At 45.6% G+C, this 13,395-nt stretch overlaps 1 protein-coding gene across 1 annotated transcript in view; it reads right to left on the reverse strand.

Annotated features, from left to right (window-relative positions):
- Window positions 1–1,070: 1,070 nt before the first annotated feature.
- The window catches only part of ccdc57 (coiled-coil domain containing 57), a 32,780-nt gene continuing 20,455 nt past the window's right edge, over window positions 1,071–13,395 (reverse strand). Inside the window, exons 12-21 of the mRNA XM_029764986.1 lie at window positions 11,688–11,955; window positions 10,876–11,079; window positions 10,523–10,623; window positions 10,146–10,346; window positions 9,844–9,900; window positions 8,970–9,240; window positions 7,074–7,207; window positions 5,951–6,091; window positions 3,569–3,779; window positions 1,071–1,832 (exon numbers count right to left, since the gene is read on the reverse strand). Of these exons, the coding sequence (XP_029620846.1) occupies window positions 1,663–1,832; window positions 3,569–3,779; window positions 5,951–6,091; window positions 7,074–7,207; window positions 8,970–9,240; window positions 9,844–9,900; window positions 10,146–10,346; window positions 10,523–10,623; window positions 10,876–11,079; window positions 11,688–11,955 (1,758 nt within the window). The 3' untranslated portion in view covers window positions 1,071–1,662. The remainder of the gene's footprint in view (window positions 1,833–3,568; window positions 3,780–5,950; window positions 6,092–7,073; window positions 7,208–8,969; window positions 9,241–9,843; window positions 9,901–10,145; window positions 10,347–10,522; window positions 10,624–10,875; window positions 11,080–11,687; window positions 11,956–13,395) is intronic.

The raw sequence follows: 13,395 nt of genomic DNA on the forward strand, positions 1-13,395 counted from the left end.
GTGTAACGCATTTGGTAATCTACTAGTGCAGATTAGGCCAATACTATGTTGAATATAATTTCTATGAACTGCATGGTCACCTGTGGTTGACGTTGTGGAAATGATATATCTATCAATGCATGTGTTCGATCACCTGTACGAATTGAAGGAGTCATCCATAACTTATTTTTTTTATCATTGAAATATTTTATATCCATTGTTTTGCATGTATAGAAAGATAATCATTTATTTTATTGCACCCAAGTATTCAGTCTTTTATATTGTTTAACAAGAGGTTTGGTAATACTTTATAATAACTTCCACCAATAAGTCATTATAAAATGTTTATAATTACTTAGAAATGCGTTATACATAAAACATGTAAATGTTCATGAATTGTAATGCTTATGAGTATAAATGTTAATAAACAACTAAATACTTATTTTATAGTTTATAAAATAGTTTGTGCTTATTCATGTATATTTGTATATATTATTAATGGGTATTTTACCCAAACTCAGTCAGTAGGCATTTCTTCTGTAGGTTGAACTTGAGGAGCAACCATAACACACCTGAAATAGGTTATTATGGTGAATGTACAGTCAGGCTGACAAACCAGGTAGCACACACCCAAATCGTGCCAGCTGTGATCAGTTGTGATATTTTACAAACGTGAAAATGAACCAATCACAGAGCAGGGGTGTGTGGGCACCTCCAATCAGCGTGGATGTGAGGGTGTTGCTAGGAGATAGGGTGATGTGATGACAGTGATGGGAGGAGCTTGTTGCCAGGGCAGCAAGAATGGTGATGTAATCAGAAATGCTGCCTGACTGTTGGGGTTACTAGAGTTCAATGGTGAAGATGGCATGTGGAGAATGGCATGATGTCGAGAAAAACTACTACTTAATTTGTACTGTTCTGTCAGTATCTTGGACTGTACTTATTTACTAACCTAACTTCTAATCAAGATAACCTGTAGAAATATGTACATAATGTGTTAACAATCATATTTCATAAGATCCCTTTTCAAGGTCAGATTTGTAACAATTCTGGTTTGGTGTAACACTTTTTCAATAAAGGAAACATTTCTAAAAATAAAAAAATTGAATTAATGTTTTATTGGAAAAATCACAACTTCATGATTTGGTATAAAATCAACACAGATAAGAAGGCCTGTTCAGGACCCGTACAACAAGAGCACCTAACAGTTGATTTGTCATGATGAGAGAAAAACATGAGAAGGTACAAAATTGTGCTTTTCAGTGTGAGCATCAGTAAAAGGAAGCACAGTACGAACTTCAATGAATCCTCTCTTTCCTGAGGTGTAAGGCCAAGTGGTTCCCCCTGGCCTGAGCAGATAGTTACTATCTACCTAATCTGGGTGCCAGACTGGATCTGCTGTCAGCACCACTCCCCTGGTGGCCATGCCAAGACAAACTAGCCTGGCTAGAGCAGAACCAGCCTGGCACCACCCACACAATATCTATTACCTTCTGCACCAGCCTCTGATATTATAGTAACACTCTAGTTTACAGTACAGAAATGACTAGGTATTTACTTGTCATTTCTACCTACTAAGTATGTTGGTATTTGTTAAATCAAGCACCACAAGGCAACATTTGGTACCAGGTACCAACAGTTACCAACTGTGTTGAATTCTGTTAGCCTACCAGAAAGTCTCCATCAGTCTTTGATATTGTAGTTCCTGATCTTGCCCCCCCTCACACTAGTCTTGGTCTTCCTGGCGGTGGCAGACGGCCTGGCTGGTTTCATCCTCTCCAGGACAGGTGCTCTGCACCCCTTCACCCCCCCTGCCTGGGCCCCAGGGCTGGGCTCATTCAGCTCACCATCACCTGGGTGCAGATGTGTAGAAATTCAATTCCAGCCTTGTAAAAGGTTGTTTCATGGGCAGAATGAGACAGTGAGTGAGACTGTGTGTTGCAGTACAGTGCCTGTCTCCCTCAGTTCCAAACAGACAGTGAATGAGGGCTTATTCCCACAGAGAAACACAGACACACTCACTCAGTGCTGCCTGGTCAAGGACATTATTTCCAACCTGAGACGCCTTTCAAAATGTTAGCAATGAAAAGCCTGCTGGCTGTGAAATCCAACCCCCTGCAAGGTATTTGAGGTTGAATACAATGTACCGGGCAGCACTGAAAGCATCTGCGAGGATGAGGCCTAAGGGACTGCCACCGAAAGTGACTGCGGTGCAGAGCGCCTGCATGGCTGCCTAGAGACAGAGCTCACATTGTGCCTATCTGAATCTCTCTCCACCACACAGAGACACAGAGAGGCAGAGGCTTATTGCACCAACATCTCCATTATCTATACTACTGTACAACACCATGGTTACCATTATCCCCTCTCCTGACAGAGTACTAAATATTAAGTAAGTATGTGTTCGTAATAAAATTCAACTTGGACACCTTTATTGGCATTGCTTATCTTTACCAATGCGGCTAAAGATTGCCTATCTTTACCAATGCGTCTAAAGATTGCTTTCCTCTATCATTTACCCAGCAATTATGCAATTGGTATATACCACAACCCTCTTTGTTGAAGTCTCTGATGGTATACACTTGTTGCATGCCCCCCCAGCTCCATTCTCCTCACACGTGAGAGCCCTGTGTGTGTGTGTTCTTCTCAACGTTTACTCAGTATAATGTGGAAACCCTTGGCAGTCTACTGCTGGGCCAACGGTGAGGCAATGCCTCTGTTCTAAATCTAATCTGAAAGATGGACACAGTGTTGGATGACCTTCACTACTGTCTGTGACCTGTTGCAGTGGCAAGACACATACGAACACGCAGCAATAGATCCAGGCTATCAGTCAGCACTTCTTCTAGCAGGCGGTGGCTGTGTTGGTACCAGCCAAGCCTGGCCAGTGCCCTGGGCTCTGCAAACAACACCAGTGTCAACAGAGCCAGACCTAACCCATGAGTGGCTCCCCTGTCCACTGATTGAGAAACTGTTCCCAGTCTAGAACAGAGTCCCTGGTCAGAGCCTTCACCCTGTCACCGCTGTGATCTGGCCCCAGACTCAAGGGTATGTCCCAAATGGCACCCTATTCCCCATGCAGTGCACTCATTTTGTCCAGGGCCAAAAGTAGTGCACTAGGATAAAGGGTGCTATTTGGGACAGATACAAGGCCACCAGTTGGGAAACCTCACTCCTCCTCTGTGGCCAGACTGCAACTCTGTCTTTACTTAAACCTCAGCCAGGTGAAATGATAAACACTATTATCATCATCTCATACAAATAGCCTTTCGGTCTGAGGCCTAGATAATACATTCCGATGTACTGTAGTGACTTGGCAGATGTAGCTAACCTTGGTGTGTGTGTGTGTCATGAAAGAGTGATACTGGACTTCCTGTACCAGGTACTCCGCTAAGTGCTAAATGGCCAATAGAATGCAGACACTCCAGTTGGTTTATAATGGTGTGACTCACAGAGGAGGGAGAAAGAAAGAAAGAAAGAAAGAAAGAAAGAAAGAAAGAAAAAAAGAAAGAAAGAAAGAAAGAAAGGACAGCGCTGACAAGTAATTAGACAAATACCTTAACCTCACTGTCTCCAGGTAAACTCTCACCTCTCTCAGAACAGCTCTCCCGGGATGTGAGTATGGAGGGGCTGAGACCTCTGTCCAGTATCTGCCACACCTCCCTTAGTGAACCCTCTGTCGCCACCGACGACAGCAGTAGAGGACCTGACGGGCTGGAAGCGGATCGTGACCCGAGGTCCAGCTGCAGGGAGCTCTGGGATTGGCTGATAGGAGGGGTGTTCTCTTTAGTCCTAGGACGCTGAGAAAGAGGAGAGAAGGTAGAAGATGAAGAAGTGAAGACACTGTCTTTGTTTTACTTAACAACTTCTTACTCAGGTTTAAGTAATATTACATTTTGCACCGAATTTTTAAACTGAGTATGATATCAGTGCTATGTTTCCTCTGTTGCTATAGTTAATAATGCAATATGTAACTTTTTGGGGATGGACCAAATTCACATTGACAGATCTATAACACATGTCTTTCTCATTGAAAGCAAGTCTAAGAAGCAGCAGATATGTTCTATGTGACTATTTCTATGCGTCCCGTTCTTAAGTTTCATTTTTGCGTCTTTTACTATCAAGCAGCTGAAAATACATTTTTGGTTATTGAAAATATATACTGCTCAAAAAAATAAAGGGAACACTTAAACAACACATCCTAGATCTGAATGAAAGAAATAATCTTATTAAATACTTTTTTCTTTACATAGTTGAATGTGCTGACAACAAAATCACACAAAAATAATCAATGGAAATCCAATTTATCAACCCATGGAGGTCTGGATTTGGAGTCACACTCAAAATTAAAGTGGAAAACCACACTACAGGCTGATCCAACTTTGATGTAATGTCCTTAAAACAAGTAAAAATGAGGCTCAGTAGTGTGTGTGGCCTCCACGTGCCTGTATGACCTCCCTACAACGCCTGGGCATGCTCCTGATGAGGTGGCGGATGGTCTCCTGAGGGATCTCCTCTCAGACCTGAACTAAAGCATCCGCCAACTCCTGGACAGTCTGTGGTGCAACGTGGTGTTGGTGGATGGAGCGAGACATGATGTCCCAGATGTGCTCAATTGGATTCAGGTCTGGGGAACGGGTGGGCCAGTCCATAGCATCAATGCCTTCCTCTTGCAGGAACTGCTGACACACTCCAGCCACATGAGGTCTAGCATTGTCTTGCATTAGGAGGAACCCAGGGCCAACCACACCAGCATATGGTCTCACAAGGGGTCTGAGGATCTCATCTCGGTACCTAATGGCAGTCAGACTACCTCTGGCGAGCACATGGAGGGCTGCCCCCCCAAAAAATGCCACCCCATACTATGACTGACCCACCGCCAAACCTGTCATACTGGAGGATGTTGCAGGCAGCAGAACGTTCTCCACGGCGTTTCCAGACTCTGTCACGTCTGTCACGTGCTCAGTGTGAACCTGCTTTCATCTGTGAAGAGCACAGGGCGCCAGTGGCGAATTTGCCAATCTTGGTGTTCTCTGGCAAATGCCAAACGTCCTGCACGGTGTTGGGCTGTAAGCACAACCCCCACCTGTGGACGTCGGGCCCTCATACCACCCTCATGGAGTCTGTCTCAGACCGTTTGAGCAGACACATGGACATTTGTGGCCTGCTGGAGGTCATTTTGCAGGGCTCTGGCAGTGCTTCTCCTGCTCCTCCTTGCACAAAGGCGGAGGTAGCAGTCCTGCTGCTGGGTTGTTGCCCTCCTACGGCCTCCTCCACGTCTCCTGATGTACTGGCCTGTCTCCTGGTAGCGCCTCCATGCTCTGGACACTACGCTGACAGACACAGCAAACCTTCTTGCCACAGCTCGCATTGATGTGCCATCCTGGATGAGCTGCACTACCTGAGCCACTTGTGTGGGTTGTAGACTCCGTCTCATGCTACCACTAGAGTGAAAGCACCGCCAGCATTCAAAAGTGACCAAAACATCAGCCAGGAAGCATAGGAACTGAGAAGTGGTCTGTGGTCCCCACCTGCAGAACCACTCCTTTATTGGGGGTGTCTTGCTAATTGCCTATAATTTCCACCTGTTGTCTATTCCATTTGCACAACAGCATGTGAAATTTATTGTCAATCAGTGTTGCTTTCTAAGTGGACAGTTTGATTTCACAGAAGTGTGATTGACTTGGAGTTACATTGTGTTGTTTAAGTGTTCCCTTTATTATTTTGAGCAGTGTATTTCACAGCAGTTTAGATGGTACAATGATTCTCTACACTATACTTGATTGTTTAGTCACATAAACTGAAATTAGGCAAACTATTACAATTTTAGCAACCAGAAAATGGCAGAGGGATAAGCCTTTATGGCCAGACATCAACTCTGTATATTGAAGTGAGTTGAGAAGCCAAGCTCTTGCAGTATTGGTCCTCAGGTCAGGTGGTATCTGACACTGTAGACAGACATTACTGTTACCTCATGTCTGTCTGTGTCCTTGTGCCCCTGGCCCCAGGGGTTGGTGACCCTGTCTCTGTCTCCACTCTTGCTCTCTGAGAGGAGAGGCCTCACAATGATAGGAGCCCCCTTTCTCTGCTCTCTCTGGGCATACTGCAGCTCCTGAAGAGAATCATGGTTTACTCTGGTGCTCCCTCTGATGGTCACACAGAGTACTGATCTTTTCCCCCCCCCCACCTTTATTTAACCAGGATGACCAGTTGAGAACAAGTTCTCATTTACAACTGCGACCTGGCCAAGATAGAGCAAAGCAGTGCGACACAAACAACACAGAGTTACACATGGGATAAACAAACGTTCAGTCAATAACACAATGGAAAAGTCTATATACAGTGTGTGCAAATGTAGTAAGATTAGGGAGGTAAGGCAATAAATAGGCCATAGTGGCGAAATAATTACAATTTAGCAATTAAACACTGGAGTGATAGACGTGCAGAAGATGAATGTGCAAGTAGAGACACTGGGGTGCAAAGGAGCAAAACAAATAATAATATGGGGATGAGGTAGTTGGGTGGGCTATTTACAGATGGGCTATGTACAGGTGCAATGATCGGTAAGCTGCTCTGACAGCGGATGCTTAAAGTTAGTGAGGGAGATAAGTCTCTAGCTTCAGTGATTTTTGCAATTCATTCCAGTCATTGGCAGCAGAGAACTGGAAGGAAAGGCAGCCAAAGGAGGAATTGGCTTTGGGGGTGACCAGTGAAATATACCTGCTGGAGCGCGTGCTACGGGTGTATGCTGCTATGGTGACCAGTGAGCTGAGATAAGGAGGGGCTTTACCTAGCAAAGACTTATAGATGACCTGGAGCCAGTGGGTGCTTAATATGAGTCTGGAAGGAGAGTTTACAGTCTAACCAGACACCTAGGTATTTGTAGTTGTCCACATATTCTAAGTCAGAACCGTCCAGAGTAGTGATGCTAGACGGGCGGGCGGGTACGGGCAGCGATCGGTTGAAGAGCATGAATTTAGTTTTGCTTGAATTTAAGAGCAGTTGGAGGATCTACATTGCAGTCCTAACCTGAGATATGACAATGTAGCTTTCACACTACTGTCTCATTGACATCAAGGGGTAAGCGGTCAGACCTGTGTGGTGAGCTGGTACTGCAGTTGTTCTAGGGCAGAAAGCCGACCCTGCTGGTGCTGGGTGTCTCTGGATGGGTCTCTCTCTGGCTCCATAGACACTGGGGCTAGAGAGGTTTTGGGAGCAGATTGGAGAACTGAAAGAGAGAGAGAGGAATAACAAGAGAGAGTTATAAGTGTGAGAAAATAGCAAGGAGAGAAGTGTGTCTACGTATGCGTGTGTCAGTGGAGGCTGCTGGGGGAGGACGGCTCATAATAATGAGTGTAATGTAGTGTAATGGCTGGAATAGTGTGAATGTGTTTGCTACCTTTCCATTTACTCCATTCCAGCCATTATTATGAGCCGTCCTCCCATCAGCAGCCTCCATTGGTGTGTGTGTGTGTGAGAGAGAGAGAGCAGAGGTGTCCAGGGTGTTTGTGTTTTTCCTCCGGCCCCTGGGGCTGCGTGTGATCTCTGCTGAATCCCCCATAATCCCGCGGGGCAGCAGGGATCAGGGTGACCGGCGGGGTGGAAGAGCAACACGGCAGAGAATACTTCCTGTCCCTGTAAACACTACCACACCACCGGACCAATCACAACACAGCTGGACTTCCTGTTTACACTTTCCCTGCAAAGCCAATTCGAATGAGTTTACATTATACTGTTATCATAACATGGCTAATCAAATGAGAGTACATTAGACTGTTATCATGGACTAGTTAAAAATAGGTTCATAGTCTGGGGGATTAAGCTGTCATCATGCAGTATTGGTAATGTGTTATCTGGTCTATATAGCCTAGCTGCCATTTGCAATATGATTGGCTTTAATATTGCTGATAGATTGTAGGTTCTATCAATTTAATTGTTTGCATTATTTCTAATCCCCCTTATTATACCTTTTTCCTATATACTTTTCCCCCCCATCCTCCCCTCCCTACCATCCCTACCCTAACCATCCCTACCCTACCCTACCCTCACCTCCCTACCTACCTACCATCCCTACCCTACCCTCACCTCCCTACCTACCTACCACCCCTACCCTACCCTAACCATCCCTACCCTCCCCTACCTACCTACCCTACCCTACCCTAACCATCCCTACCCCTCCCCTACCTACCTACCTACCAACCCTACCCTACCCCTCCCTACCCTCCCCTCCCTACCTACCATCCTTACCCTACCCTAACACACCCTACCCCTCCCTACCTACCCTACCCTAACCATCCCTACCCTCCCTACCTACCATCCCTACCATCTCTACCCTAACCATCCCTCCCCTCCCTACCTACCATCCCTACCATCTCTACCCTAACCATCCCCTCCCTACCTACCTACCTACCTACCATCCCTAACCATCCCTACCATCCCCTCCCTACCTACCATCCCTACCCTAACCATCCCTACCATCCCCTCCCTACCTACCTACCATCCCTACCCTAACCATCCCTACCATCCCCACCCTACCATCCCTACCCTAACCATCCCTACCCTAACCATCCCTGCCCTACCATCCCTGCCCTACCCAACCATCCTTACCCTATCTACCCTACCATCCCTACCCTAACCATCCCTACCCTAACCATTCCTACCCATCCCTACACTCCCTCCCTACTCTAACCATCCTACCCTACAATACTTACCCTAATTGGAGTAAACTAAAGTGTTGTATCTTTTAATTCTCTGGTATGGTATTGTGAATGGCAATGCTGTTAGTATGTGTTTCTACAGTAGTGTCAGTCCAGAGGAGGTTGGTGGCACCTTAATTGGGGAGAACAGGCTCTTGGTAATTGCTGGAGTGGAATTAGTGGAATGGTATCAAACACATGGTTTCCATGTGTTTGATTCCATTCCATTAGCTCTGTTCCGGCCATTACTATGAGCCGTTCTCCCCTCAGCAGCCTCCTGTGCGTCAGTCCTACCCTCCAGTCCAGCGTCGGTCAGTTGTGCCCGGAGCCTGTTGCCCATCTCAATCAGTTGCTGTTTGTCTCTGGTCAGACGGGCGATACACTGCACTGCTTGCTTCAGTTTGGAGTGAAGGAGACGGGCATTGAGAGGGGCACTGAGTTTACCCCCCTGTACCCCCCCACACCCTGGCCCGTACCCGCCTGCCCCACCAGGCCTCAGGCCCAGGGACAGCTGCTGTTGCCTCAAACACAGGTTTTCCTCCTGGAGCTGCCTCACCATTTCACTCTGGAGGGAGGAAGGGAGGGAGAGAGGGATAGGGAGAAAGAAAGGTGTATATGGACCAGGGTTGTCATGATACCATTATCGCGATAATACAGTACCATATTTTCCATGGCAAAAAGAAAAACATGAAGCACACTAAACTCTTTAGTCCTTTAAAAACCTGCTTCATGTGAAATATTGTGTGCTATAGTTTGAAAAATAAACAAATGTGATTCTGGGTGAAAACATAGGGCTGCTTGTTTCCAACATGAATATGGACAAGTGGACACAACAGACACAGCAAAACCATGGAACATAGACTCACTGCAACGGTCAAGTTAAATAAAATAAAAATACAAGTGCATCCCTTTCCCATGATCTAAGGGTGCCCTCTGGTTGAAAATCTTTTTGATTTTAATCATTTTTCATTTAGATTTTTAAGGTTAATCACATAACAATGATTTCGAGATACAAAAACGATACGATTATACATTTAGTTTTATACAAAATTATACATATATTTTTCTTCAGGATTTAAAAAAATTATCAGGCAACGCCACATGGGGTCATAACCCTAGTTTGGGAACCACTGCTCTATGTCTTGTCATTCATTCTGAGACGGTTTACCTCTTCACAGACAATGGGATCCCTTCTGCTGGCGATGTCAATCTTCAGTGCAGACACCTGGTCACAACAAAAGTTTGTGTAATGGCAGTGCAAAGCCTGTTATAATAAGCTGACAAATACCCTGACCTCAAATGTCATTGTTACGAAAGTGATTTGTGGGCTATCTGATAGAGGATTCCAGTAATGTTGAACTAAAACAGCAAACATTTTTTTTTGCCATTTACATTCATTGTCTCCTGTCTTTGTTTGTTTAGGGTTGATTAAAAGTCTTAGGTTTGAGGCAAGCTGTCACTCGGCATTACCTGGTTGCCCAGGGCAACAGTTTCCAGGTTGTTGAGGATGCTTCCTTTCTGGTACTCCTCTTTCTCCCGCCTCACTTCCTCCAGCTCCATCTCCACGGTAACCAAACGCTGACGTAGTCCTCTCTCCTCAGACGACCAGCTCCTCTTCTGATTGGCTAGCTCCAGACGCAGCTCCTCCCCCTCCATCTGTTTGGTGTGGCACTGTGGGGAGAGAGAGCGAGAGTGAGAGAGAGAGAAAGAGAGATAAAAAGAGGGGGCTTGCGGGTGGACAATGACTACTAATACTGTTTTGAAATCCACCAACCATTGCCTGAATACAACAGTGCTTGCAGTTTAAATGACAGAAGGGCTGGATTTGGGATGGAGAGAGTCAGTACCTGTTTGGTGAGCGAGGCCAGAGCAGCCTCCAGGTGAGCTACCCTGACCTCCTGTTTCCTCAGAGCTGCTGTGTTGGCCACCTTCTCTACTCGCTGGCCACCTGCAGTAAACATTACATAGACAATGGCTATGAGTTTTATGTTGTTGTCGCTTTTTATATTTCAACACCAAGGCAAATTCCTATCATCATTGTTGAATGGAAAATAAAACTTATTTTCATTCTCAGCATAGCAGTAGACTGAAACAAGTAACCACCACTCTCAGATCTCTGGTTAGAACTTGGTGTGACAAGTGATACCATTACCTCTGTCCTAGTACCATTATATTGTATATTATTGAAATGTCGTCCTACCGATGGTCTCGTTGAGGGAGCGGATGTGGTTCTGGAGGTATGCGTTGTCGGGGGCGATGGGGACGAGTGTGGTTGCCGGGGTAACCGTGGCGGTGTTCTGGGGTCTGGTGGAGCACTCTAGCTGGTCCTCTAAGCGCCTACACCTGGCCTTCAGTTCTGCTACCTCCTCTTCTAGAGCCTGGGTGTACTCTGGGGTACCTACCACTGACAAACAAACAAAAACACACACACACACACACACACACACACACACACACACACTTGTGTGACTGAGTTGTGATTATATTACTACCCTTCTCTATTTCCTAAAGGTTGAGGGTTATGCCTCCACAGCCAGTCCATTACTAGCTAGCTGTAACCGTAACCATAAAAACTGATATTACACTTTAACTTAATGTTGACATTAATACACTCCTTACAGGTCTGCAGTCGGCTGTGTGACGGGTTAGTGTCTACACCTGCTGACAGCTGTTGGTCTGGGCTTTGAGCTAGTTAGGGGCCAGCAGGATGATGGGGTAGTGATGGTGATAGGGTGCTTTTAAGGCTCTGGTAGGGTGCGGGTGTTTCTTGTGGTGGGAGGTGAATGGATGGGGGCTAGGGATGTATGGGGTTAGGGATGCACGCATAGTAGATCTGTTTGTGGTGCAGGTGGGAAGGGGTGTTGGTGTGAGCCAACACAGAGTAAGCAGTGAGACATGCTGGTGCTGACACTTGTTGGCCTGGTGCTTTAGGGAACTGTCAACAGGTTGGGGTTGAGGTGTGGGTGGATCCAGGACTGTCTGGGGCTTCTAGGGGTTAAATAGTGTTTATACCTGCCAGGCTGGGCTGTGCAGCGCTGTCAGTTGGCTTGGCTGAGCTCTGTGTTGGAAGCTGGGGTAGAGGTCCTTTAGGGATCTGGGTGGAGGTGTCAGGGGGTCCTGGAGGATGAGAAGGCTGGCTGAGATCCTCCATGTCCCTCCTCATCTGGGCTATGACAGCCCTCAGACTGCTGTTCTGCTGCTGCAGCCGATGGATCTCGTCAGATGGCAGCTCTCCTACAGAGACACCACCACCAGGTCTGTGGCCCTGCAGTGCAGATAGCTAGACAGACAGAGAAATAAATAAACGCGCACACTCACAGAGACATGAACACACGCATGCGCGCACACAAACACTCATATATGCACATACACACGCACGCACACTCACTCACATAAATAAACACAGATGCATATACAATCATATCTGGCTGTGAGCAGTTTCAACCAATGACCACTAGATGGAGGTAAGGTTCTGATTGTAGTTTTTGGGTAATGGCGGGCAAACATTTGAACCATCTTATATATCAATCATAGTTTTTTATCTTCCAAACATACTTCAGCGCATGCACTATTAACTCAAAACCTGTGACCATGCCAACAGATGCCTCACAAGTCCTCAACTGGCAGCTTCATTAAATTGTACCTGCAAAACACCAGTCTCAACGTCAACAGTGAAGAGGCGACTCTGGGATGCTGGCCTTCTAGGCAGAGTTCCTCTGTCCAGTGTCTGTGTTCTTTTACCCATCTTAGTCTTTTATTTTTATTGGCCAGTCTGATATGGCTTTTTCTTTGCGACTCTGCCTAGAAGGCCAGCATCCGTGAGTCGTCTCTTCACTGTTGATGTTGAGACTGGTGTTATGCGGGTACTATTTAATGAAGCTGCCAGTTGAGGACTTGTGAGGCATCTGTTTTTCAAACTAGACACTCTAATGTACTTGTCCTCTTGCTCAGTTGTGCACCGGGGCCTCCCGCTCCTCTTTCTATTCTGGTTAGAGCCAGTTTGCACTGTTCTGTGAAGGGAGTAGTACACAGCGTTGTTCGAGATCTTCAGTTTCTTGGAAATTTCTCGCATGGAATAGCCTTCATTTCTCAGAATAAGAATAAACTGACGAGTTTCTGAAGAAATTCTTTGTTTCTGGCCAGTTTTGAACCAGTAATCGAACCCACAAATGCTGATGCTCCAGATACTCAACTAGTCTAAAGAAGGCCAGTTTTATTGCTTCTTTAATCAAAACAACAGTTTTCAGCTGTGCTAACATAATTGCAAAAGGGTTTTCTAATGATCAATTAGCCTTTGATAATGATAAACTTGGATTAGCTAACACAACGTGCCATTGGAACACAGGAGTGATGGTTGCTGATAATGGGCCTCTGTACGCCTATGTAGATATTCCATTAAAAATCAGCTGTTTCCAGCTACAATTGTCATTTACAACATTAACAATGTCTACACCGTATTTCTGATCAATTTGATGTTATTTTAATGGACAAAAAATTTGCTTTTCTTTCAAAAACAAGGACCTTTCTAAGTGACTCCAAACTTTTGAACGGTAGTGTATATAACCAATACCTTCAAATTAAAATCAATTATGAGACTAGCCCAGGACTACTGTATTGTATATTATGGTTGATGGTATGAAGTATTCCTTCTAAAAGGGAAAGTGCCCTTGATAAAACACCAAAATAAAGTACACCACTTTGACAGATGATACGACCGGTA

The sequence above is a fragment of the Salmo trutta genome, chromosome 10 (assembly GCF_901001165.1).
Source record: "Salmo trutta chromosome 10, fSalTru1.1, whole genome shotgun sequence".
Classification (NCBI taxonomy): Eukaryota; Metazoa; Chordata; class Actinopteri; order Salmoniformes; family Salmonidae; genus Salmo; species Salmo trutta.